Source organism: Cyanistes caeruleus, chromosome 18 (genome assembly GCF_971803275.1).
Source record: "Cyanistes caeruleus chromosome 18, bCyaCae1.hap1.1, whole genome shotgun sequence".
Lineage (NCBI taxonomy): Eukaryota > Metazoa > Chordata > Aves > Passeriformes > Paridae > Cyanistes > Cyanistes caeruleus.
In genome coordinates this window covers 7,397,845-7,424,775 of record NC_141718.1, presented here as the reverse complement: position 1 = coordinate 7,424,775, position 26,931 = coordinate 7,397,845, and the positions used below count along the sequence as shown (strand labels likewise).

Sequence of the window (26,931 nt, the reverse complement as noted above, 5' to 3'; positions counted from 1 at the left end):
CTTTTAAATAATTTGCCTAAAGTAAGTCACACTGAGTGTTCATTCTGGTGACAAAGCATTAATCCCTGAATGTCTTTGTTAACTCCATTCACACTGGACAATTGTATCTACTTTATGCAGATGTGCTGGATGGACATGACCTTCAAAAGGAGAGAAAAAATCCTCTTTAAGGAAATCCTACATCATTCTCAGTAAATGCAATTGTATTGTAATATATTGTTCTCCTCCTGGAATATGCATGATCTTGTCAACTAAAACGGAAAGTAACTGTAATTAACTTCAGCAGATGTATTTTCTGCTTGTTGATCAGATATAACATCTGCATAAACATTGAACAAAAGAGTACTTACTACTTTCCCATGTCTCTGTTTCAGCTGGATAGCAAGCATGGCATAAGAAGGAATCAAATAATTCATATTAATATAATTAACAGCAAAGAACCAATCTTAGACTAATCCATGAGCAGAAGCAGCAACAGGACAGTCATCAATACTGATTTCATGTATTTTTCAGTACTATAATCAGATTCTCCATCTGTAACTCAAACTTTAAAAGTATGATAATTTACGGAAAGGAGATTAATTTAGCCATTTTGAGTCAAAGACTTATTTCATAGCTTCATCCCAAATCCTGTATATTGTTAGGATCCCTTTCCCCTTTGAAGACTTAGTGAATGATTGAAGCTTCTACTTTCTGAGAAACAGATAACACAAGACTAGTAATCTGACTCTAAGCCACTGGATAAAGGCAGTTTGTTTCCTCTTAGCCCATCTGTCAACACCTCTTCAGTAATTAGTCCTAATTATTACAAAGGGCTAGCCTCCCATTCGCATTATTAAATCAGAAATAGTATCATAGCCAGGTATCTTTCAACGCCTACCAGACTGGCGACCTTCGATTTCATTGAATCTTCTATCAGTATCCGCCTTTGGAAGAGCCTCGGCAGTAATTTTAGCATCAGCTTCAAAGATGCAGATCCCACAGTGGAATTCCAGGGATGCATTCATATACACACCCACATCATGTGACAGGAGAGCAAGCAACACAATTGACCTTTGCATTGTTCTCTAAACTCCTGTGATATAAAACACACATTTCTATTTTACACAATGGAACTGTTTTTTGCCTGTGTGCTTCGAAGTGCTCCTTTGAACTAAATGCTGATAGGAAGAATAGTGAAACTGTGTATAAAGATGAAGGTCAAATCTTTGTTAGGAAAACAATACGTCTAAAACTTTTTTTCAGACCAAGATAAATTTGCAAGGAGTAAACAATAACTAAAAATACTTATAAATGTATTTAAGTGTGAAGATTTAGAAGGTTTCTTTTGTTTATTTTTGCCATATAGCTGAAGTACTTCCCCAGAAAAACTGAAAACAAAAGGATGATGACATCCAAATTCTCACAGAACCAAAGCTCAAATAGCTGAGGCTTTAATCAGACTGCTTTAAGGTCTTTATCTGCATTAACATTTATTTTATTGAAACAAGAGAGAAGATATTCCTAAGAACCAAATTCTCCATTTCCTTTGATTAAAAGCCAAACATGTTTCCCAATCACACACCTGAGACCACAAGTGAGGATTTGTTTATGGTGGATTTCTCATCAACAGCAGAGTACCATCAGTTTCCACAGACACAATGAGCCGACCTGAGCTGCACTCATACAGTTTATGGCTCATGTAAGTATCTCTGCTAAAAGCTTGTGCCCAGAGTACAGGAACTACACATAATGTTCAAAAGTCTCCATATGAACAAAGCCCATATTGTCTGATTGAAGCAAAGAATGTTTTTGTTAATATACTTAATGTTAGCAAGAGGAAAAAAAAAGCATACAGAAGACAATATATTTTACAAAAAACCTCCACCCAAACACATGTTAAAAAACTTTTCTGTGTCCTATATGAAAGTAAAATAGTGATTTCCCCCCCCCCCCCCCCCCCCCCACCTTTCTTTGCAGGTCTCCTCCAAATGCTACAGATGCAATAAAAGAGTGAGCTTCTATGCAAGAAGCACTAGCCTGAAGGCTATGGGTGAGTTGGGCAGGCAAAGAACTGGGTGCTTGGGGAGGATGCTCCAAACTACAGGGATACCATCCCAGCTCTGAGGTGCCATTAAAGCCCACTGCCTGAAATAGGGACCATGACCCAAATTCTGGGTCCCTGATCTGTGGATGTGGTTTGCTCTAAGTCCCTGTTGATTCATTGGCTCAACTTGGCCTACTTGGAACTAGCACAAAGACATCTCAGTAGCACACAGTACTGGAGCATGAAGAAACTACTCTGATCCAGCTCCCTGCATACTTGTCCTGCATACCTTCCTGCCAGAGCACTCATGGCACCACACAGCTTCACTGCACCTGGATAGCTTTTCCCTTCTGAGATAACCAAAACTCACTGCCAAGAAAAATAAACACACAAACTTAAAATTCATTTTCCAAGTTGTACATTTTCCAAACAAATGCCATGTTAGTGACATGCACAGTAACAGGCAGGCATTTGACTATCAATGGATCAGACTTTAAAACACATTAATATTTGAGGTGACAACAATGGAGTATTAACATGCTACCATTTTTTTTCTTGATTATCCTTACAAGAATTCAAGGCACTAGCAATAAAACCCTTTCAAAGCAGAACATGGTGTGGTACTGCATGGCAGAAAAATATGCCCTGCAAGGTCGGATGACTGGTCCCATCTGGCCTAGTACCTGACTTCCACCAGTGCCATGCTATTTAGAGATACTGTTTAGGAAAAAGATAGAAGCCTGGCTGCTTTTGGGGTCCCTTCCTCTTGCCCCCAACGCCTCTCCATGCACAATGATGTTACAGGGCATACAACTTCACTGTCCATTTGCAGCTCTGTTTCTGTCTATGAAATTGTCTGATCTTTTTTGAACCTGCTGATATCCCTGCCTTTGCAACCTACTATGGCAAAACGGTCACAATCTGGACTTCCAGAAAATGAAGGACTATTTTCTTTTCTTTGCTTTAAACTTGATCTCCTACTACCTTCACTGAGTGCCCTCTAGTTCTTACATTGCAGGATTTGGAGGGCAACAGTTTCACATCTGGCTTTTTCATCACATTCATGATTCTGTAAATCTCAATGATAAATATATGTCTTTCTCGAAACTGCAGAATACCAAACTTTTCAATCTCTCCTCATATGACAGTTTTTCCATTTCCCCAAATTGTTTCAGTTGCCATTGTCTGTACCATGTTAACACCATTAAATCCATCTGGACAAGCAGAGAACTGAACACAGTATTTCTGATATGAGTCCAATGAGCTTTTCTTAGTAGCAGAGTGACATCCTTGATGAGATAAATCTTTACTAACATCAAAAATCCCGTGTCACTTTCAAAACCAAAATTATTTCTTTCTACAACAGAGATAATTCCAGCTAATATACCTGGCACAGGAAGTTATCTTTATTCTCAATAGTTTGGGATTTCTCCTGCAGAGCAAGCCAACAGAGAAAAGGCTAAGCATAAGTGCACTGTCCAAGGATCTACATCCGGAAGAAACAGCTTAATATTTGAATAGCACTTCATGAAACACCTAGACTTCCTGGAATCAATAGTTAAAATCCCAGAGGAATTGATAATGTTGTTTGACAATCCAAGCGTAGCAGACTGCTGCCCAACACCACTGTGTATTTTTCAGGGAAGAATTTTAAAGGTCCTGTCTGCTCTACATCAATGCTTGAGAACTATGGTCCATTTTTACACTTACATGCCCTTTAGCTTCTCTTGCTGATGTGGACTAAAATCCCTCTTATACATCATGCTAGGAGCTGCTTCTCTCCATTCCCAGCTACATGCATTTAAATGGCATATTTTATGGTATAACAAATCCTTCCTTATCTTAAGTTTACTTTGTATGATGCAGAAATCATGGAGGGGCAATGGCTTGCCTTGATTTTCATTTAATGTCATTAACATGCATGGAAGTAAAAGTGTTTGGGTCAAAGAGAGGCAGCAACTATAAAAGCATATGTGCACAATGTAATCTCAAAAGAAAACAGAAAGCAGAGTCCAGCAGAAGGAACAAAAGGAAATATATCTTTGTTCCAGCTGCATGAGCCACCCAAGCACTGAGAACAGTGCTGACATCTCCCCAAGACTGTGCACGACAGCACTGCAATGTAACCACAGCCTTGTCTTGGCCTCATTTTGCCCGCAACATGCCCAAGTCAAACTGGCAATGAGATGGACGGATCCCAGGTTCTTTACCTGGAAGTTTTGCTCTAGTGCAGAGAGACAGATGAGGCCCCATGTCCCAGTGCAGTCCTCACAAGAAGAATGAGGTCTGGGCTTCAGGACATGGTTAGCAAACAACCCCTGCAAAGCACATACTCATTTTTAGATACTGCAAATTAAAATGCTTTGTAGGAATGCACTTCTGCAGTTCCCTCAGCTCCTTCTAAAGTTCAAAGTATTTACAAACTTCAATACTTACACAAAGGTAGCACCACTAAGCTAACACTGATTTTAAAGAGATTACTTGCACAGTGAAGATGTTCAAACACATAGTCAACAGCTATGGCACATTAATTTACCAACTGACTTCAGCTCTGTCAAAAGAGAAAAGTATTGATTACAATATGTTTTGTATAAAACCAGACTACAGTTTAACCTGCAAAGTCTCTGCTATGTTCCTTTCTCAAATCTGCAAGTACTAGTTTCACGGAAGAAATCTGTGCCAAAGTATATTATACCTACTATGGCAATAAATTCTTCATGGATGAGGTTTTACACATAAATTATCTTCATTTGCAGTCTCTGAATGCTCTTCTAAACTTTATGGGATAATATGAATTATGAGCACCCATGTATTTCTTGTAGCTATATAGTGAGACAGATCTTTTTTTACTACTTGCGAAAGATTATGCAAGTGAGTTATACTCTAAACCTCTCTCCCACCACCCTAATTGAACAAATGTAATAACACAAACCAGTCAGTTGCTTATGAGAAGTGTTTGGTCTGCTATAAAGATATATATGTATTAATTAGTCTAACTAGGATTAAATGTAAATCACATGGTTAAACAAAAGCACCAAATCTATCAGAAAGGTTTTTTCTAAACCTTATAATCTTAGATTTCTTAACCGTGGTTATTTCTTGCTTTAGTTATTGGGTACATTTATGGTTTGGCAAAATAAATATTTTTAAATAAACTGTACATTTAAAGAGCATAATTTATTTTAAGTTACCATTATAATATTTACAAAACTTGGCTGGGTTTCAGTGGCTGAGCTTTAGGTATTTTGCTGGTTCTGCTGGATTTCTAAAACCCTAGAGAACTGGGAATGGAATGAGTCTGTTCACTGTTATTATTAGTCTCTAGTAAACACTGTTGGTGACCCACTGGAATCTAAATCCTAGCCATTCTTCATATATCTGTTGAAGACTGGGTGCTTTGGATTTAGTTCATACACAACATTTGCCTCAGCAGCAAGATTCCAAGTTTCCACAGGAGCTCAAATTTTACGCATCACTAGAAACGTGAACAGGCAAACAGCACCTGGACCCCCATTCTACAAAATGCTCTAACCCCACTATCTGAAACAGCTTAGTAGTTTGAAAGGCTTCACGGGAACAGCTCCAGGATCAGTCATTTTTCCAAAAGGTCACATCACTGGTCGGCTGTACTGAATAGCACCTACTCACAGCCACGGAACCTGAGAGACCAAAGACAGCAGGAACAGTGCACGTGGTGTGGGAACGCTTTCCCTGCTCCCACGACAGCGGGTGAAGGATCAGGCAAGAAGACTCATAACAAGATCAGACAAAAGAGAAAACACTGAATCATGTTAAAGCAATTACCAGAAAATAAGACTTCTGCAAAATATTTGCAATCAGCTCGCTGGAGCCTTCAGGCTCAGTCTTGCACTGGGCTGCCTGTAGCAGCACCACCCCAGGAGGCGCTCCAGGAAGAGCCGGTGAGTCAGTCGCAGTTCCTCCCTGGCTCCTTCCTCCCGCATGGCACAACAAATAACTGCACCCTGTCCCAGCGCAGCGCTCCGCGTTACTGCCAGCAGCACAGAAAGCCACGGCCCTGCTCCCTCTCTGCTTGCCCTGCTTCTGGGACAATGAGGGCACGCAGACCCCGCTGTCTCTCTCCCATCTCCCTGAACCCAGAAGTGCTGTCTGAAGCGGCCATATGGGACACATTTACCTCTCACTACTGCCCTGGGGTTTACTAGGAACGGAACAATCTAGCATGGAGATAGCATCAGCATGAAAAAGAAGAGAATCCTAGTTAGGAAGAACATATGTCGTCACTAGATAATGATAACCACATTTAATGGGCACAAGCACGAAGGCATGAATTTCAGAGTTTTCCCCCTTGTTTTAAAAAATACGGGCTTATTATAAAAATGCCCAATTACACCATCAGGCACTTAACAATATTTATGATAAAAAAAATCACTATAATTAAATGCTAAGTGCTGATTTCAATTATTTAGCAGTGGAGCAATAAAATAAGCAAATACCTTTAAAATGCTATTTTCATAGAGAAATTGCAGAATACAAATGTAGCTAAAAAATTAGCTGTCAGGATCTTAGACATCCCATAGTAAGATTTAAGCTGCAAGGATTCTCAGATCCATTTTTTTGATCCATATAGGAAAAGAGTGAATTCCTGCCCTGACTGGGTTAGTTACGATGTCACCTTAGAAATAGACACTTGGGAAAAATAAAGGCATATATGGAGGCTAAAAATAGTGAAGATCTGAAGCAGTGAGGCAGTTCAATCCACAGGGGCCATGTCTGCACATGTCCCTCTGCAGAAGGACCTAGGCCGTGTTCATTAGGGTTGGAAAACCTTGTTAGACTATATATAAAATAATATTTAAAATTGAAAAAATAGTTACAAAACATAACCCTTCTTGAGAAATAGCAGCCAAATCACTAGAAATAATGGGTATTCCCAGCTATTCTCAATAATCTATCTGTCATAGACAAGAAAAAAAAGGCTTCTACATCAAATATTACTAATTCTATTCTGAGGCTAAGTAATACTCCTGGGAAAATGGTGATAAAAACAACCAGCAAGCAGGACTGAATCTGTGGCAAACCAGGTCCTGTACTGTCTTTAAGCAGGATGCAGTGCAAACTGTCCTGACCAGGGACAGGACTGTGTCAGTCAATGATATGAAAGTGGCCATGCCACCTTCTTTTCTTTTTGGTGTAACTGATGTTATATCAAGGAAAGACCTCCATCACACCTCCAAATTTGCAAGGCTCAAGTGCTGTCAGTGTGCCAGACTCGCCATTACAGGGCAAAATAATGGATGGATGTGGAGCTTCTAGACTGCCTTCACTCCAGCTATTACCTTGCAGGATCTGGGAAGGATGATAATCAAAAATTCTTCATATTTGGAATTACATTAAAAATTCTTCTGCTAAAAAAAAATAAAATATATGCAGCCTACTTCTATTCATGTTTCTCACAAACTTTTGCTTTTCTTGATAGATTTTCAGCTAAACAAAAATTGAGCTAGAGATGTACAGTTCAAACTAAATGTCCTATAAGCTAAACGCAGCTGATTATTCCTTGCTTCCTTACATCCTTCTCATTTACCAAGAACAAATCAAAACTTGTTGAAGAAAACATTTTAAGACAATAATAAATACCATTCCCAACCCCATGGTTCCATTTTATTTGAAAATAAAACAACCCTGAAGGTCTTCCATTAGCTTCAGAGTCTGGGAGGGAGTGGGAAGAATGATGTGTTACGCTACAGTGGAGGAAGTACATACGCCAACTGGAAAAACGGACTATAAAAAGCTTTTCTTACACAAACATGAGGAAGCAACCAACACCCTCAATTGTTGAAGTGAAAGGAGGGAGGCCTAAATACACTACTAGAAAAAAAAATTAAATTAAAAAAGTCCTGCAATGTGTCACATGTTCCAAATTTCTCTCAGATTTGAGAGCCTCCTTTGATAAAGTCCAACTGTTACCAAGAGCAAAAAAGTACAAATGCTGTGGAACTGAAGCAGGCTTGAGACCCTGCTGCTCACACTATCATTTGGTTTTTTGGCACAGCACTATTGGCTCTCTCCCTCTCTGCAAGTTGGGTGAGGAGCTCTCTGCACCTGGAATCAGAGTGCAGAACCAGGCCACGGTGCTGCACTGCAGGAAAGGTGGTGCCACCAGGGCAACCACTTCTGCACCAAGGGCCTTTTCCCAGCCAGCGACATCTCCAGCTGCATGTCAGGAACGCATCCCCTCCAGTCAACACAGGAATGTGGTTCACTCAGCTCAGAACCAGTGTGGCACACAGGGGCAAGCATTCAAAGTACAGCTTCAGATCGTCAATCAGGCTCATTACAGAAGAGATTTATTATAACAAATAGCTAAATACTGGCAGGACAGAGATGCAAATTCTAACAAGGTAAACTGAAGAAAAAGGAGGTGGACAGTAAAGTTGGCCACACTGATTTTACCTCCTTTGGAGAGACTGCTACCTGTGCCTCCTCACTGGGCAGCACTCAGTTGGAACAGCCATCCCTGATACAGGCTCACACACTTCATGCCCCAAGAAACAGTCCCATACACCACAGTATTCTGATCCCTAGCAGCATAAAGCCTCTAAGAGAGATACAACCAAAACAGAGCTCCCATGATGATCTACTGCCACTTCGGTAGTCTCATGTCTTTCCATTAAGGTCATTTTCCTTGTCCATGAACATATATTGCCTCGTGGCATTTAGCTAAGTCATAACCCTCTCGTTACAGAGCTTGAACTTGTTCCATTACACTCACAATTATTTAGTGAGTGTAATGGAACTAGGTCAGAACACACAATCCAGTGATTCTACTACTCCTTACAAAATCATTCTTTCCCCATAGCCACTGTGTGGAAGAACATTAAAGGCAAAGGTTTGGCTATGCAATGAACCTGTAGCTTCAAAATAATTTAATTTAGAAATTTCTTACATGGTTTTGAGTATCTACTACTTGTGACTATAAATCAAAACCAGAGATGCCATCACACAATATTTGAGTTGAAGCAGATAGCCCACATTCTCTCCTGCCCCCAGAACACATCAAGTTGTTTTGGAATTTTTGAAAATAGCAAGAAACACACTAAACACCTGGACAATAAAGACCTAGCAATCTGGGATAAGAATGCAGCCCTCTTCCCTTGCTGCTTACTTAGGGAAGGTGTTATCATTGCTTTTCCCAGAACACACAGACAGCAGCAGAGCTTAGCACTTCAAACACTAGGAAAGTCAACACAGGAGAAACCAGCCTGCTTTGTCCCGGCAATAATGGTCAATGCAAAACAGGATACTGGATTCTTGAATGCTTTCTTTATTCTGCAGAAGGCAGATGAAGGATAGGCCATTCTCCCTCCTGATTTCAAACTGAGAATCCATGGCTTTACAGGGGTCTGCTCAGATATGGCTCTGAGGAACCTCATTCCCAGATGGCTCCTATTCTCCCACCTTTATGTCTGTGCTCACTTTATCTCATTGGCTGGGTGGGTTTGTGGGTGGCTGCTGTTATTTTTTTCACATTAAGTGTGTCCATGGGTCTCTCCACAACTCACACTGAGTACACTTAAAGTCCTTGGTAAATCTTGTTTGCACCTCTACTGTTCCCACCAGTTCTTTTTTCTAGAGTTCCTTCTAGAGGTCAAGAAGTTCCTTTCTTGATATTCAAACTCAAATGTTGATGATAGAAACCTGCATTTTAGGAAGAGGCAAGCAGGAATTTCTCATCAACTGAACAAGTTGTGCTATGCTTCTGGGCACACATTACAATATCTTTTTCGCATCACACCTACTCTACTAAATATACAAAACACTGTGCAAGTGATAGTTTTGTCAGCCACCAGCTAATCAAATGAAAAATTCTTAGGCTTAGAAAAATAATAAAAGCAGAAGCCAGCTGTGCATTTGTTGGATGAAAATCCCAGTGTCTCCCATGTTAGCTCATGTGTATTTCAATTTCTGGGAAGAAAATAATGGGAGTTTCTCCACCCTTTCTCATGTGAGCCATAAAACAGATTTATTACCTAGGCTATATTCTGTGTTTTCTCCTGAGGAAAAAAGAAAGTGGTGGAACAAGTTCATTTTTTTCCCTTCTAAAACAAGGATTTTCCTTATAATAAACACAGAGCTTAATTTTGGTATCATATGGCCCTTCTATTTAATGCTCTGGTCACACTTTTTGCCTTTCTACACCTTGAATTGTTTCATTTTCATTTCAGTGGGGAATCTACAGCTGCTCCAGCTGTCCGAGTGTGAAAAGTCTGTCCTAAGATTCCTATCTGGTGTTTTAAAGCAAAATCCTTTCCTCTCCTAAATCAAAGAAATTTAGCATCTACTGAAAAACTACAGAATAACTTAAACAAAAAGAAAAGCTAAACATTAGTCTATGCTTCTTTTTCAAATAGTTCTTGCTTGGCTTTACCTTACACTCAGCTGTCACCCAGCAGCTCTGGGAAACTCAGGCTGCAGACCCCAAGGTTTAGGACAGGGTTGCATCTCATCTTGGAAGGTTATCCTGTACAAACTATTTTTTTACTGTAATGGTCACCTTATGACTTTTAAAAATAAATCATGAGAAAGAAGATTTGCTGACTAAAAGATTTTATTTTTCTCCTAAAACTCTTGAATTTGCTCACAGTTTGATGTTATAGTTCTAAAAAGCTGTGCTGGTAAATCTGTTTACAGAAAAGGTGACTTCCTCTGGAACTTTAGCTTTTGAGAAGCAGAAAAGATTGGTTACTGTTTTAAATGCTCCTGAATCATTATATAGCCTGGATTCTCTAGATTAGTGGTCTAGAAAATTTCAAGACTAAGATATCCCTTTTTAAAATGACATCCAGTAACATGGCTTTCTAAAGTAAATCTTGTTGACTCTGGTATTTGTAGCCTAAATATGTTCTACAGTCTCCCATTGCTAACCTGCACTTCTTGTTTAATGAGGCACTTTCCTCAACATGGCAAACCCGACATCTCTGAAAGTTTCAGTTCTTTCAAATCCCACGATACATGAGCGTTTACACCAAGTCATAAATGCCAGTGAGATAATTTTTGAAATGACGAGTTATGCCATTATAGCTGCATATAATTAAATTGAACCATAGGAACTGCATTCATTACAGTTGTGAAATTATTTTATTGATAATGAAAAGAAAGAAAGAAAAAAGCACTTTTAATGATACAACTGTGCCAGCACAGAGCTCAAAAGGAAGCTGGCTTGCTTGGGCAAAAAATTGTGCAGGTTTTCTTTAAAGATTTGTTTCATTCTCATTGTTTTGTGATCACTTAAACTGCTCCACAGAGACCAGTAATTTGGAAACTAAAACCCCAGTAGCTGAAGAGTTTTCAACCTAATACTAATTTGAAATCCTTCATTTGTACTACCAAGTATATTCTAGTGCAGTCAAACTGCATTCTTACAAAGAGAGCAGAAATGCATTCCCACAGATATACTGGGGAGGAAAACACCATTACTGCCACTAGACTTACCTTTTTCCTTTATAAGTACATACAAACACAACAAACATGTAATACTGTATTGAGATTGCAAGTTTGTACAAAAGGAAAGTATCAGCATTACAACTTGAAAAGGATGTCCAAAAAGCAAAGTTCAACCTTTTTTTTAATCAAGTTTGTCTTCATAGAGCCAGAAAATAGCACTAGCATGCAGGTATAATCCAGCTGCAACAAGACTCTTTATTACAGAAGAGCAGTTACAGTATCTATTTTTCCCCAATTAAGACAGTGCTTCATAGAATATAATTTTGAAAAATCGGAATCTTCAGGGTTAGATTTCCCATATAAGCTAATTAGCAATGACTGCAAAAAAATAGTTTACAGTTAGTAGTGATCTAATGAAACTACATTGTTATGGCTGAGCTTGCAGAGAAATAGTACTCAAATTAAAAATAAGATCTATACAAACATGAAGCATAATATAGCCTGATGTACTTCATGGTAGAGAGCCAAAAAGATGTGTCTCTTTAGAATGTAAGAACATAAAAGGGTCAGTAATTACACAGTTCTTTGTAAAAATAAACTAACGGTATTCTAAAATGCTCAGAAAAAGCGTAAACATACTTAGTCAACAGATTCTGCTCCCTAAATACCTTACAATTCCAACATTGTCATTTCAGTGCATAAAAATAAGCCTCTACACAATTAGCCAAAATCAGACAATCTATCTGATATTAGAAACCGGCATCTATTCCAGTGCATGCACGAACATAATTTCCATCTGCAGAATCTTTATAACTGATAATCACACATCCAAGCCAGAATAAACAGAGTTGGACTTGCTGATTGCACGGTATTTTGAAAACAAGAAACAACTAGTTTACCTGTAAATCAATAAAAACGTTAATATAGGAATCATTAAAAAACAAGAAGTTGCTCCAGTAGCTTTTTAAAAATCTAGTAATTTAGCTACAAATAAAATTTTAAAAAATTCTCTAGGGTTCCTGTAACTTAGGCAGACAGGACACATATTTTATGACATTTCTCAGTCATAGAGCCCTCTCTAAAAGCTTCACAGAAAAGCTGCTAAAACTGGGGATTACTGGAAGGAGCTTCGGAAGGATGACAGATCATAAAGAGACTGTGCTAAGTGTGGCAAAATGCTCCTCGCAACAATTCCCAAAAGAAAATGTTACACACATATTTCCATCTTGTGTGGTCTTTTTTTTCCAGATCACACACCATGCTTGCTTTTTACCTTTATCATTTCAAAATGAACCTGCTGAATCCGGAGCCGGGATTGTTTCCTACTCTAAACTGTCATTTAAAGGAGTTGTACAAGACATTTTCCTTATTTCAAACAACCGGCACTACCGAGGAGAAAACCACAGCAAAAGAACGCCAGTGTCGGAGGTCAGTGCGCGGATGTCCCTCGGGAGCTGCGGGGCGCATTCGGAACAACGCGGCCGCGCTGCCCGGTGTGCCCGGTGACGGGCGCTGCCCCGCGCTGCCGCCAGAGGGCGACAGCGAGCGAGCCAGCAGAGCCAGCTACGAGCCCTGACCGGGCCTGTCAGCGCTAGAGCTCTGACCGGCTCAGAAATACGTTATTTTTCATATTATCATACTGTACTTGAAAATCATGTGTTTTCTTTTGTAAATGTTTTTAGATGAAAGGTATTAAAGCACTTTTACGTGTTCCTGACACTATTGTTTTGCAAATGGTGGGGAGAGACCCACCCCACGCTGTGTCTCCCTTGGACAGAACCGTGTTCAATCCTCAGCCAAGGCTGTTCATGCCTTACCTCCATCTGCTCAAGCAGTACCTATGTCGCTTAAATACCTAAAGAATACTTGTTTCTATTGGTCATAAAAGAAGTGGGATGATTATGGGGAGTTGTAAAATTCAAACCATTAGAACTGTGAGCTCCATTACCACTAGGCTTGGTGCTGATAGTGATCTCTGATGGCGTGTATCCTGAACTCAAGGAACATACACTATCACCGCTGCTAGAGAAGCTCCTGCACAGCCTGTCCAGGCAAACTGCTGCAGAGCATCAAGGAGACGCAGACCCTAATCAAAACACCATTTTTTTCGAGCAGATGCCTCACGTCAGCCACAGATACGACATCTCCCTCACTGTTCCGGCTTGAGCTTCTTCCCACCCGGGCTGGAGTGGGGCTGTGTGGGGATCTGCAGGGCTGTGCCAGGCTCTGAGAAGCCGTGAGGGGCTCCGAGAGGCCATGAGTGGCTATGCGGGGCCGTAAGGGACTCTGAGAGTCCGTGCAGAGCTCTGAGAGGCCACAAGGGACTCTGAGGGGCCGTGCGGGTCTCTTCGGGGCTGTGAGTGGCTCTGAGGGGTTTGAGGGGCCCTGAGGGACTCTCCGGGGCCGTGAATGGCTCTCAGGGGCCGTGCGGAGCTCTGAGGGTCTGTGCGAGGCTCTGAGGGGTCGCGCGCCGCGGGCGGTGGGCGACGCTGCCCCCGTCGCGCGCCCCGCACGCGGCGGCCGAGCCTCCACCGCGCCGTTGCCGTGGCGACGCCCCGCGCGTGCGCAAAGCGCCACCACCGCCTCCGGCCCGTGAGGCGGCGCCGCGCCAGTGATAACGGAGCTCTCCCAGCCCGATTCGGCCCCGCCGCCACCCCCGCGGCCGAGCGCGTGGTTCCCCCGTCCTCCCCTGCCCCGCTCACCGAGCACCCTTCTGCCCGGCGGGGCGGGTGCGTGATAGCGATTATTCGGCGATCCCCGCGGGAATCAGGCGGACACGGAGGAACGCCGAGCCCCGCGCGTGACGTCACGGGGCCGGCGGGTGGCGCGCACGCGCTGTCGGTACCGGCCCGCCGGGGCCCAGCAGCCGCCGGGACCGAGCGGGACGCGGCTGTGGGGGCTCCGTCAGGAGCTCCCGCTCACGGCAGCCCGCAGTTCCCGCGGAGCAGCCCCGCTCCGAGGGTCCTACGAGGGGCTTGGCGCCTGTCCGCTTCCTCACGCTCCGTAACCAGGAGGACCCGGCCTTCACCGGGAGCCCGAGCGTGCCGCTGCTCCGCGGAGCCAGACACGAGCTCTGAACCAGCCGGGAGGGGCTGAGCTGAGGCGCTGGTGCCGGGCTGTCGCTGTCACCAGTCCGTGTGTGACTCGGGCGACTCCCCACCTGGTCGGGACGGCCGATCAATGGGGTACACATTGGGCTGTGTATGCTTGCACAGCATCCATTTAGCATCCATTTATCTCTGCTATGCATGGGGCTATCGCATTCCTGAAGTCATTTTTCTCCTCCAGGAGCCACTGTAAACTTGGCTTTGTTGTGGGATAAAGACCCAGTTCTTTCAGCGCAACGCAGTCAAAGTTACCCAGGACCTGCGGGAGAGCTTCCTTAGAGAAATAAAGTTGCCTTCTGAAATGTTTCCCCATGGAAGTTACTGGTTAGGTGTCACAAATGAACTAAATGAGGCAATAGTTAAATAACCTTGTGTGTATTGTTGGAACAAAACTGCTGTAGGATTGGAATTGCACCCTGCTACTGTAGCCATTCACCCTCAGCAGGGTGGTGGGAAGCACAGTGCAGACGTGTACAACGACAGCAGTGCAGAGAGATGTACTCCTTTTCACAGGCCCCCGTTACTCTCCAGCTACACCAAAACTCAAGGAAAGCAAAAAAAACATCATTTGCTTGTGTCACCTGTCGAGAAGTTAAAAGCTGTGTCATTTATGTAGTTTTTCAGGAAATTGTCCTGCTCTAATTCCATCTAGAAAGCTTGGTACTTCATAAAACATGCTTTTGAGTTTTCCTACCATTTCTGCCTATGGAGACAGGGTCTTTCAAAGCTAAATTAAATCTAGTGCTGTTAAATGAGTGCTGTTCTGTTCCACTTATTGATGCAAACAAAGGCATGGAGATTATCTGTGAGTTTGGGAAGGTAAATCTGGAGCTTGCTTTTCTTCTACTATCAAATTTCTCGTCAGCAGGAACACTGATTCCTAAATGCTTGCTCTAAAGGGCTTTAAATGGCATTTGGTGGTTATGAGAGCACAGTACACCAAGGAGGTTATGCCTCTCATTAGGAAGAACATCCTAAGCACAGATAAATACATTCTGTATTGTTTAATGCACAAGTACAGCCCTGTGTTTCCCTGTATGTTTTGCTGAAATGATTTGAATTAAGAGATTTAGAGCAGCAGATCATTGCTATAAATTGCTATGAAAAATGGAACCACATGTGCAGTATACTTCAGGTCTTTAATTTGTTAGGGGCTAAATATTTATTAGAATATGGTACAGTTAATATTCCCTACAGTTGCCTTGAAAATGAAATACCCCTTTCACAACACAAAGACAATGAGTTGTGTGGCAAGATAAGGTGGTTACCAGAATTCAGGAATGACAGAATCTAATTAATTTAACATGAATTAATGCAAGATCAAATTTATTACAGTTGGATGCAAGCTGTAATTGAAAGTTCCATTACAGCACGTTTTTACATGTTATCTCCTATCAGTAAGACATCTTAAAAGAGCAAATCCTTGATTTTGAACAGCAGCAATGTGTTTATTATATCATAAATAACTCCTTACATGTTTGCTGTGAGGAACTTCAGGTCCCAAAAGCCCAGTTGTGCACAAGGGGCCATGACTGAGCTTAAAAAGAAACATGGGTTTCATCTTTGTCTGCTTTGCTGGGCTTCCCCTCCCTTGTACTTGGTCATCCCTTCTCCTATTTTCCACTCTTCTGGGTGATCACCCCTCTTTGTTTTTTGGGTAGGAGGGGTAAAATCAGCCCTCTAGTCAAATAAACCTTTCAATCTCCTAACTTCAAAATAAACACTTTTATTGTGGACAGTCCAAGCTCCTTAGGCAAAGCTTAGGTCTCAAATCCAAAAGATACACTATGTCCTTTTAATAATTTCATAGTGGAAACTCACTATTTGCCCATTCCTGTGGTGTTATGGAGGTTTTCAATGATTCTGGTTTAGGTTTCGGGATTAGGTGAAACCAGAGTGCCTTAAACCTCTTTAGAGGTTTGGGATTAGGTCTGCATCAGGCCTAATATAGCCTTTCTGTGCAAGGCTAAATTAAATGGCAGGAATATTTGTTGTGCACTGATTCACAGGTGTTTGGCAAAATACCAGAAAACATAAAGGAACCACTGGAAGAATCATGAAGGCAAAGCCATCGAAACATGAGTATTAGCTAAGTACTGAGGTATCACTTGCAACTGTGGGGGTCTTTCAGACTGCTTTTAAGTGATTTTAAGCATGGATATCATTTTTATGTGTCTCTTTCACATGAATGCAAGTAAATTGAAGATCTGTTGTGCAAATGGATCATGGATTTTATTTGGGTATTACATTCTGGTAATTTCTGCCTGTTTTATAGCAAATGTATATTAAAGTTTGTCAAACAGCTGATATCACTGAAACTCTATTGTTTTATTGTACACATAAATTCTACTCCTTCTCTGGAGCATGCATTGGCCTGACACAATATGATAGGTCACAAGGAGAAAAATGCAATAGATTTATGCCTACCATTAAAACACTGGCCTGTCTGGCCCAGGAGGCAGAGGCATTTGCCTTACTGATGACCATGGACTAACTGGAGGAACTAATTTCATTGTTTAGGCTGTCTACTGTGAGGCTTTTCAGCACTTTTCACTCACTTTGTCTCTGGTAGGGCTATTTCTCTACGTGCTCAGTTTTGTAGTTTGTAACACGGGCAAGGCCTGACTCCCTAGCATCCCCTGAGGTACTGTCTGAGCTGAGCAGGTTTCATCAAGCAGAAGTGCAGCTCATTGCTGCAGTATCAGGATCTCTTCAAACAGCAGAAGCTGGTTTGGCTGCATTTGTGGGCAAGAGCTGATGCCTGGCTCAGCAAAGCCCGAGCTGGGCACCAACAGAAGCCAGAGATGGGGAGGCAAAGCACAGTGCCCAATGGTTCAGTTCCTACAGCTGCCCAAAACCGGTCACTACCTGAGCAGAACTATCTCCTCACACTAAAGTATTCCTTCACTGATTTTGTACCTGTCAGCCCTTTACAAAAAAGGGTAATTTGACGGCATTTATCTCCCTAGATAAACAGTTTTTAGCTTCACTTGTAGACTTGCCTGTATTTAGAAAGTTAACTACATCTCAAGAACTGCCGGACTTCTCTGGAGGTTTTTGCTGTACCAGCAACGAGTTCTCTTGCTGCAAGCTTTTTTTTGCATTCCTATGGCAAATGTTCTGATCACCAGTGCATACAGCCAGGTCCTGTTTTCTCATGTCTGCTTGCAAAAGCAAAACAGAAGTAGTTAAATCAAGTTTAACAAGAGTATGTCCCCTCTAATCAGATGAGCTGTAAAATAAGAGGGAGGCTAACTAGAAGGATTTAATAATCTTAGAATCTGTAAAAAATATTATTTATGGCTTAAGAGCTACACAAATCTTGAGCTTTAAATGTAAGTTCTTTCCTTCTTTAATGGTGCATGTAAGGAAGAGCACGAGAGAAATGTTCCAGTCAAGGACAAAATAATAAAATAATGAGCAGAAGAATGAAATGAAAGTATTAGGGGCCAGGGGAGGCTGAGTGGGAGTTTGTCTTCATACATGATTGAGCTAAACTTGAAAAGGAAAAAATAAAAGACTTCTCATCTTTAAACAAGATGGTTATTTGAGCATAAATAACAGTCTCATGTCAGATACGCTGCTATTTCCAATGGAGCCTTTTCACTACAAAACCACAACATTCTCAGCCCTAATCTTCTCAGATAAAACAATACGGCTGGTGGCTGTGAATCAGCACTTTGAAACCAACCTCTGAAAACAGCAACACGTTCAGTGTGAAGAGAAACAGAGGAGACAAAGAGCTGCTGTTTATAGATCTTTGCAAAGTGAGGCCCCACCTTGCTTGCTTGGAAACCTGCTCTAACACCCGAGAATTGCTTCTCTTTGGGTGGGAAGTCCACCTCAGCATGGCCAGCCCAGGGGACTGGGGCTGTTGATGTGAGTTTGGTCCCACACCAGACTGAGTTGTCACTGAAATCTTCAGCAGTGAAATGCCAAAATCCACCTGGATGCTTGAGCCTTGAGGTTGTGTGAGGAAGAGTACAGAGAGAACAAACACTGCGCTCTCTGTGCCGAAATGAGTACTCTTCCTTTCCCAACCCATTTGCAGCCATATGGTGGTGTCCCCTCCCTTGTGCTGACCCCACCACTCCTCTGAGCAGCATCAGGACTGATGCAAGGCAGGAGCAAGGTGCCAGGAAAGGAGAGGTCTGGGAGGGAGAGCAGTCACACTGGAAGAGACCTCCCCCGAGCAGTGGCACCGAAAGGAGCAGCCTAGCCGGGACACAAAGGTTTCCATCCAGAAAATGACATCTCACCTTCAGCAGGAAGCTCATTTCCCTCCACGCTCAGTGAGCAAAAGCAGGCTATTAACCACATAGGAACATCCCCTCCACCTTTTTTTTCTCATTCCACTGTTTCCTAACATAACACACACAACAAGCTTTGAAATCTAGAAATGCCATCCCATGGGAAATGGGAGAAGACTTTTGTCTCAGCACAAAAGTCCCCCCAGCTGTTCTCTGACTAGAAGCACTGGTGGTGGGGAGTCCTATGGCAGCAAGACTTGGAGCAAGATCAAATGAGGAAACACTGTGGCATTTGCACTTTCATGTGGGTTTTAGGGACACTGTCTGTAACTCAGAAAAAATACTGATCTTTTGAGCCCCTCTCAGAAAAAAAAAATAAAAAATTAAATGAACTGGGCATTATTCTCCTCAAAGAGATCACTGTAAAATGGCCTTTGGACATGGTCTGGAGGCATCAGGTGCACAACCTCCCCATCAGTGCTACCCTTCCAGCAAAGCTCCTGAGGCAGGGCTCAGATAAGAGAGATGTTGACAGGATGCCAAATCCCAACCCTCTGGAACTAGACAGAAAAGAGAACCAAATGGCAAACCTGTATCTGTGTCCAGCTGCAAAAGCCCAAGCTTCTGTTAAGTCTGAAAAAACCCTTTGATCCAAACATCCCCACTTTTTAGGGATTCCAAACTCGAGTGAAAACACAGCAGTTTCACTCTAGCTTGAAACATAGCCTTACACCTTTGATTTCTGAGGAGAGATCATTTTTCTTGGGGTGAGGCACGTGGACAGCAACAGATCCCTCATGTCTGGTTCAGACAGGCCAACCAAAAGGCTTAAGTAGACACACACAGAACCAGCAGCATGTGATGGGATTTAGTGCAAGGAAATCAAACTCTCTGCCCCACCTCCTGGGCTTTTCCTTTAAAGACCAGTTCTGTGCGCACAGCTGGAGTTGATGTGAGTCCTGCCTTATTAATTAACTGAAGCCAGTGCCTTTTCCCCCTGAATTCCAACAGAAACAATTAGAAAGCAGATACTTCACACATAGCAGCTGGTTCATTTAACCCCCTGCTTATGCTATTGTCTCCCCTCCCCCAGGCAACTCATACCCCCCTTTTCCATCCTTTCATGTACTGGAGAGGTACAGTAAAATCAAGGTGGCAAAAGCAGGGGTAGCAGATAGCCATATTCTTAATAAAATCATCTCATGCTGAAAGCAGAGGATTGTTGTTGAGGCCACAGTTCTGAGCAGGGAATCGTAACATTCACCTACCAGATGGGAAAAAGAGCTTTGGCTGTCTACGGTGTCCTCCTTAAAAGGGGATCTGTATCAAAGTAGAAGCATATTTTCTTCACTGAAGGCTGTAGATGTCATTAGAGCAAGCCTCATTTTTATTTAAGACCAGAGTTAAGAGTCACATAAAATTGGCACAGGTGAAGGCACCAGGCCCATTAAGTTGTGCAATGTGACTCTCTGGGAATTTTTTGAATGTTCATGTACCTCCAATTTATTTATGCTTGGGCAAGCCAGCCCCTGAGCTTCTCCTCCTTGCTTCTTAGTATAAATACAGCCTCAATCCTGCCATTAGGCCTGTAAAAAACCCACTCAATCCACTAAATTTTCCCCACACCCAAGATAGATCCAGTTACAGGAAGAGCAGTTCTGTCTCCCTCTGAATTACACATATCGCTGGGAGATGCTATGGGTGTAAAATTAAAACCCTAGCCAAAAACATCTACCACAACACTGAAAGTGAAACCTGCTCTTGCCAAACTACCTTAAGTGCACATTCTGCTCCCAAGCAGGTACTCTAGAGGTTGGATCTTGACTTAAGGAAAATAGAGCTGTTCATAAGGAAACCAGATTTAGAGGAATGGAGATCAATTTCCTTCTGCGAAACACTGCTGAAGCAGGGAAATAATTTCAGTGTATTTGAGGCAAAGGGGTGGTCAGGAGTCACATTTCTTAGCATTGCTAGCATTTTTAAAATGTAGAATTTATGGGTAAAATAGAGATCTGGTCCCACACAGGGCATCTGCTCATGGCATACAGGAATAATAAGACAGGATTATAGAGGAATAATAAGAGTAGACAGCCAAAGTACCAAGTGCTGAGAGATTTTTCTGCTAGATGATTCCTCACTGATCCTGAAATCAGGCAGCATTATGATGACATTTTCAGTTATAATATGGGGAAGATTTAGATCCAGCCATGAACTTCCCATTTCCTTCCTCAAAGAGGTAGCTATCAGAGAGGCTGCTGTTGCAGCCAGCCAGCCAGCCAGATGTTTGCCATCTTTATTACAAATTTTCATGCATCTTACAACACCTACATACTCTACAGCAGACTGATGATGCAGCTATCTAATGCCTACATCACAGACATGGAGAACAAGTTAGGAGGGATTAAACTATCTGCCCAGCTTCCCACAAGACAACACAGGTGTGGCTAGAAATCAAGACTCCAAGCTTCCAATTTTTGCTGTGTTATACTAATCTCTTTATATGCTTTGCTAGGAAAAAAAATAACCAACCACGTTTCTGTAACATGTTTGTTGGCTGAAGTATGGGTACTTCTAATCAAACAAAAATATGAGCACATTTTAGAAAATGTTACAGCTGATTAGTACACTGGGCCCCCCTTTTTTACCTCCTGGATCTTTCTAGAGGAAGAAAAATAAAAGGGAAGGGCATCTTTTTCTAACTGCAATGGCTCCAGCTAATTAGAGTATAAATTGTATTTTACATTTTGGCAGTTAGTGGTAAACACTATTATTAAAGCTATAATAAGATCAGCAAATGTTGTATGAAATATTAGTGATGTCTGAGCACAAAGCGAGTCCCCATCTCTTTAGTTAAAATTACAAAATGATTAACAGCCCAATTAAAAACATTTTTGTTTTTGACATGATAAATTATACTTTATCTACCTATCTGTGGATATAATTGATTATTTTATCCGTTTGCTGTTGGCTGTCATTAAAAAAGACAGATACCATGGCTTTCTGGCCTCTCTCCCGTTGAGAGAAAGAACAAATCCTGCTATTAACGACAGACAGGATCATTATGAAAAAATTCCATTTGCCACTAGGCAACATAGCCGAGTTCCAGTAATTATTGTATTAGTCAAGCCGTTGAGAAGTTCCATAAAATTGAGAGAGTTTTTAAGGAGCATCCAACATTATTTGGCAACTTTTGTGATGTAACAATTAAAACCATGCTCCAGGCCCCAAAATGTGCAGGAGATTGCCAAAATCAGATAAAACCCTAGAGGGCCCCTGACTTGCAAAGGAAAAAAAAAAAAAAACTGTTTACTTTTAGGATCAGACATTCATCAACGTTTGGCTTTTGTTTCAGCTGGTGTAAGATAATAACAGCACCACGTTTTCAGTTGGCTTCTAACAAAACTCTGCACTGTTGGATGTTAGGTCCCAGGGCTGACACTGGCCTCTCCTCAGGAGAGGGAATTCTCATGGACCTGCTGCTACCAGCTTGGCTTGGCAGATCAGATACCTGGGGGCACTCAGCAGTATCTTCTGGAGTGAATCACATCTGTAATCCACCAGTAGCATCAGGAAATCAATGGGGAGAAGTGCAAGTTATTCCTTCCTCTCATGTCTAGGAGCTGGGCCAGGCAACACCCCAAATTGTCAGGGCTGCAGGGGATAAAGCAGGAGCCTCTTGTCCATGTACCCATTAACCTGTCAAGGAACTGATAAAAAATATTAAAATCACACTTTAAAACTGCTAAGGGAAATTGCTACTGAACAAAACTTATAGCCAAGTTTATGATTTACCTACTTATCTACTGAGTGGTGTTCAGGAATAATAATGTACAGTACCAAAAATGAAGGTACAGAATCAGGCTTCTGCAGTGGAAAGTGAAGTTGCAAAATGTAGGCTTGGTTTAGCTTAATGAAGACTACAGGAAGCACTTCAAGAACACATCTCTTTGCAGAGAGTTTCTCCCTTCCCAGAATAACATGCCTGGGTCAGAAAACTGCAATGTTTTAAAGAACTGTGATGGGAGCAGCAGTTTCCATGGCAGTCAGAAGGAGCTGGGGTCTGAACATGGGACACTGCTGTTGTCACCAGGGAACAGCAGTAGGGCAGGGTTTAGCACCAGCACCTGCCAGCCTCTACCTGGAACATGCTGTACTAGGCAGGACAGATAAAAAGATACACTGGAGCCTGCCACGATATGGCTTTTCATCACACAGCTCTGGGACTGGAGATGGCTGCCAACTGTTAGGGCCTGCTGACCTATTTAATAAAAAAGATCAAACCTACAACCCTTAGCAGTCATGCCTTTTATCTGATGTAAATGGGAACAGTGGCAGCACTACAGGCCATGGGCAGCCCTTGAACCACATGTTGCACTGCCAAGGCAAAGGCAGAGGCTCAGACTTGTGAGGGAGAGAGGGTGTGTGAAAGAGCTGTTCCTCTCTCCCAGCTCTGAAACTGATCTTGCTGCTCTGCAAGGCAGGCATGCCTGAGTCCTAATAAGCTCAGGAATCAGCTAATGCTGGAAGCTACTGCTACATTTTCCAGCACATTTAACCTCTAGTTTGGGTCTGGCAAATGCTAGGGTGTGGTGAGATTGTTGCTATGGAAGTATAAAACCCTGAATAACTATTAGCTGCTTTTGGGAGACAGCATGGCCTTGTAGTTCTCTTCAGCAGAACTAAAGCATATATAGTGGCATTCAATTTTCTTGCATTTGGAGCTGCTATCTAATGTGAAGCATCCTAGGTCAGTTCAAGAACTTAGGTCAATAGCTGTCAGTGTGGAAAATGAACTCTTATTCTTGATTTTATGAGTAAATTGTACCAAATCTTCAACATATTAGAGCAGTGCCAGATGAAGACCTAGCAAGTTTTTTAAATATATGTTCTTTATTAGCATTAAAACTCTTATTATTAAAAGAGTTATGTTACAACATACATGCATGAGGTCCATCTAAACTTAAAAAAACATTTGAAAAAAATACATTCCTAATTTTTTTTGTTAGTCCCTCTGGCATTCAGGTCATCAGAGCCCTGAGTGAGGAAAATGCAAATCCCAGCACACAGCAAAGGGAACTCAGTGATGAAAGAGGGAGACTGGAGTGGATTGATAGCACATTGTGGATATTGCTGAGAACAAGATGAACCCACTGAAAAAATGATAACTTTATATTGAAATTGTGAGGACTTTGGATCAAGGGCTACAAAGAAGGTTAAACTCCCTGATCCAGCCAGCTCTCCTCAGACCACTGCTGTATTTTCTCTGTGGGCTGCAGCAACAAGCCTGAACAATTCAACCAGTTTCCACCCCAGCCTGGCTGCTCAGGCTCCAGTTTGTAGGTGTTTACATCTCCCTCCATTGTGTCTGCTGGCTGGTGTTACTCTTCAGAAGGATGCCAGATGACTGGTACTTTAGCCAACCTGATTTTCAGATAACAGATTTTTGTAGATACCTCTTTAATTAAAATAAAAAAATATATATAAAGGACAAGTTTATCATCTGCTAACACATGCCATGGTTGTCTCTCAGTCAATCAGCACGCAGCAGACAGAGCTGCAGACTTCTCTTCCACACCACCAGTATCCAGAAGGAAAAAAATCAGTCCATCTGCAAAAGTGATCAGACCCTCATGCTTCCCGGCATCAATTCCCATTTATAGGATCCAGTGCCCTCTGCTGAGGAGAACCAAACTAAACATTAATGTGTCCCAGACCCACAAAGGAACTGTTCAGATAAAGGAGTATGGAGCAGAACAGTTGGAAGTTCACCTCCATGACCACCCTTTGTCCCATCTGCCACCAGTGCTTCCAGGTCACTGTAAAGCAACACATAGAAAGTATCAGGGAGCTTGCAAGGGCTACAGCGCTGTGAGAAGAGGAACATGTCCCTTTCTGGAAAGGGAAATCCACATGGACATATGGTAGTTGTGAAAGAAGCTGGACTAGCAACCTTGGCAGGCTGGAGCCAAACAGAAATGTTGCTGCTTTGCCTTGATCTTTATTTACAATAAACTGCTGGGCTCCAGCTCAGTGTTTTATCTGGGAGCAGCCGCCTGCACTCCTGCGCCCGTGTTCCGTCTCATTGCTGCACTGACATATTTACATGCGGGCCGGGGCCCGGGCAGCTGTGAATAAGGGGCCATATATCAAGAGAAGAAAAAGGGATGCAAAGATGAATTTTATGGAATATTTTCCATTTTTCTTTGACTTGGTTGTGCGTTTTGCTACGGCCCATTGGGTACTCACTCAGCACTTGGACACTTTGCTCCGTGCAGTCTCGCCTCTATTTCTAATTGTGTCTGCATGCCAAGCCTAGCCCAGTACCTGAGGCAGCCTGCAGGGAAATGGAGATTGAAAAAAAAGGTGGGTGGGAGGGAAATTTCCTGCCCTTCAATGGCATATGCCATGGGAAAGAAAACCCTGTCTTTTAAGTCACCAGTCTTTTTCAAGTACTGCAGGACACCTCTTACATTTGAGTGCCAAAGTGAGAGGAAATATTTCCACTAATTTGTGAGAGAAAAGAATCAAGTCCTTTTTGCAGTTTCAAGAGGTTGTATCACCTTTGATTTCTTCTCTGGGCAATAAAAAGGGTTAATTCCTCACAGTGTTGACTTAATCCTTTCCTTTTTCCCAGTGGCTGACTAATAAGTTAGATGTGTTGACTCTGTTTATAAAGACAAGCTTTGGACATAATATTAATGATATTGTGTGTGCAGTAACATTAGAAAACAAACACAGAGGCACCTGGGGAGTCTGAAGGCATCTTCTGGCCATTCTGGGCTGACAGCACAGAGTGGCCCTCCAACATTTCCATGTGGAAAAACACTATCCAGCACAAGAGAGTTTACTTTGAGTGACCTTCTTGCCATTCAAACAATGAGAAGTCGAGACTGTTACAAAGCTGAAAACTTGTTTTATAAGAACAGGCCATTGCTCAACCAGCCGAAGAGGAGGAAAATAAAGGGATTCCAGGGAAACAATTGGAAATGAAAACTGGACATTTGAATGGAATAACAGCTGGTGTCTTTACTCTGGCACTGATATCCTAACAAAGGGTGTCAAAGTTTTTTCCCTTATGTTTTTGCAAAGCAGAGATGGGAAGACAGCATTGATTGTTTATTCATTTGTCTTAGAGCCCCATGAGCACAAAGAAGTCACTGCAAGTACTTATCCAAGGCTCAGGTTCATCCCACTGGGAGCTTTATGTGCCCCCAATAGCCCATGTGAGATTCAAACCAGCACGTGGAAGTGCTTATTTCCCTCTACTGTCTATTCAGTAGGGGGTTTAGGGGAGTGAGACACAATTCTTGTTATGTCACTATGGTATGGTCTGAAAGCCAGGCAGGCCTATTGGTCAGATGGAGATACGTGCTCAGCACAGAGGTGTACAAGGCCTCACCTCAGAGATTTGTCAGGCTTTGTGCAGGTGTCCCATCCTGAGTGCCACAATGCAGGCAAAATAAACTACATGGCCTACGGCTGCTGAACCACAAAATTTTTCTGGTACAGCTGTGTTTAAATGGAGTTGAATCAAGGTAATCTCACCCTTGGATTAAGAGCCATCAGCTCCCAGGAAGCGATCTGCTCCACTAAGTAAAATATCTGTCAGCACTGCTGAAGAATTTTCTCAGATGATTCTTTGGAGCTCTCTTCTCTGCATGGTTTCATTACCTGCACTCAAGCAGCAGAAGCAGCTGCACTGGGAAGGAGCACCTGAAGTCATCAAACTCAGAGCTCAGCAGGAGCCTGGCAGGGATAAAAAGACAGTCACCATTTTAAACTAGGACATGGGGATCATTTAGTGACTCACCCAAGATCAAACAGATGGTTCTTATACCAAGATTTAGGCCCATGAAGCCATCCAACACTTCTGGATTATTCATTGAGGATTAGAGTCCATTTAGGAGTCTATTTTAATATATAAATGTAGGATATGGAACTATGATGGAATGGTAAATTAAATACTGAGAAGTCCGTCACATCTCTGTTCAAAGCAGGCTAACATTTCATGTAAGGAATTACATGCTTCAGACAGTTGCAATCATTTTCTGCAGAAATAATTTAAGCTTACTTCATCTGTTGTATTCTGATTTAAATTTTTATTGGAAATATAAATACCTAT

General features: G+C 42.2%; 1 protein-coding gene and 1 long non-coding RNA gene across 8 annotated transcripts in view; one reads left to right on the top strand and one right to left on the bottom strand.

The window, feature by feature from the left end:
- Positions 1–14,527, bottom strand: part of GNB1L (G protein subunit beta 1 like) — a 52,636-nt gene extending 38,109 nt beyond the window's left edge. For 2 of the 7 annotated variants that reach the window (XR_015277796.1, XR_015277795.1), the window contains exon 1: positions 13,401–13,976. Coding sequence is in view for 1 of the 7 variants with exons in the window: in XM_023937527.2 (XP_023793295.2) it covers positions 881–1,003 (123 nt within the window). In the remaining 6 variants the exon portion in view is untranslated. Of the gene's footprint in view, positions 1–880; positions 1,076–2,315; positions 2,396–13,400; positions 14,012–14,154 lie in introns of those variants that run through there. The other 5 variants (XM_023937527.2, XR_015277797.1, XM_086856278.1 and 2 more) reach the window with 5 other exon arrangements.
- Positions 14,504–14,865, top strand: LOC111936520 (uncharacterized). Its single transcript, XR_002868215.2, has 2 exons — positions 14,504–14,637; positions 14,741–14,865. It is a non-coding gene; the product is annotated as an uncharacterized LOC111936520 (long non-coding RNA).
- Positions 14,866–26,931: the final 12,066 nt, after the last annotated feature.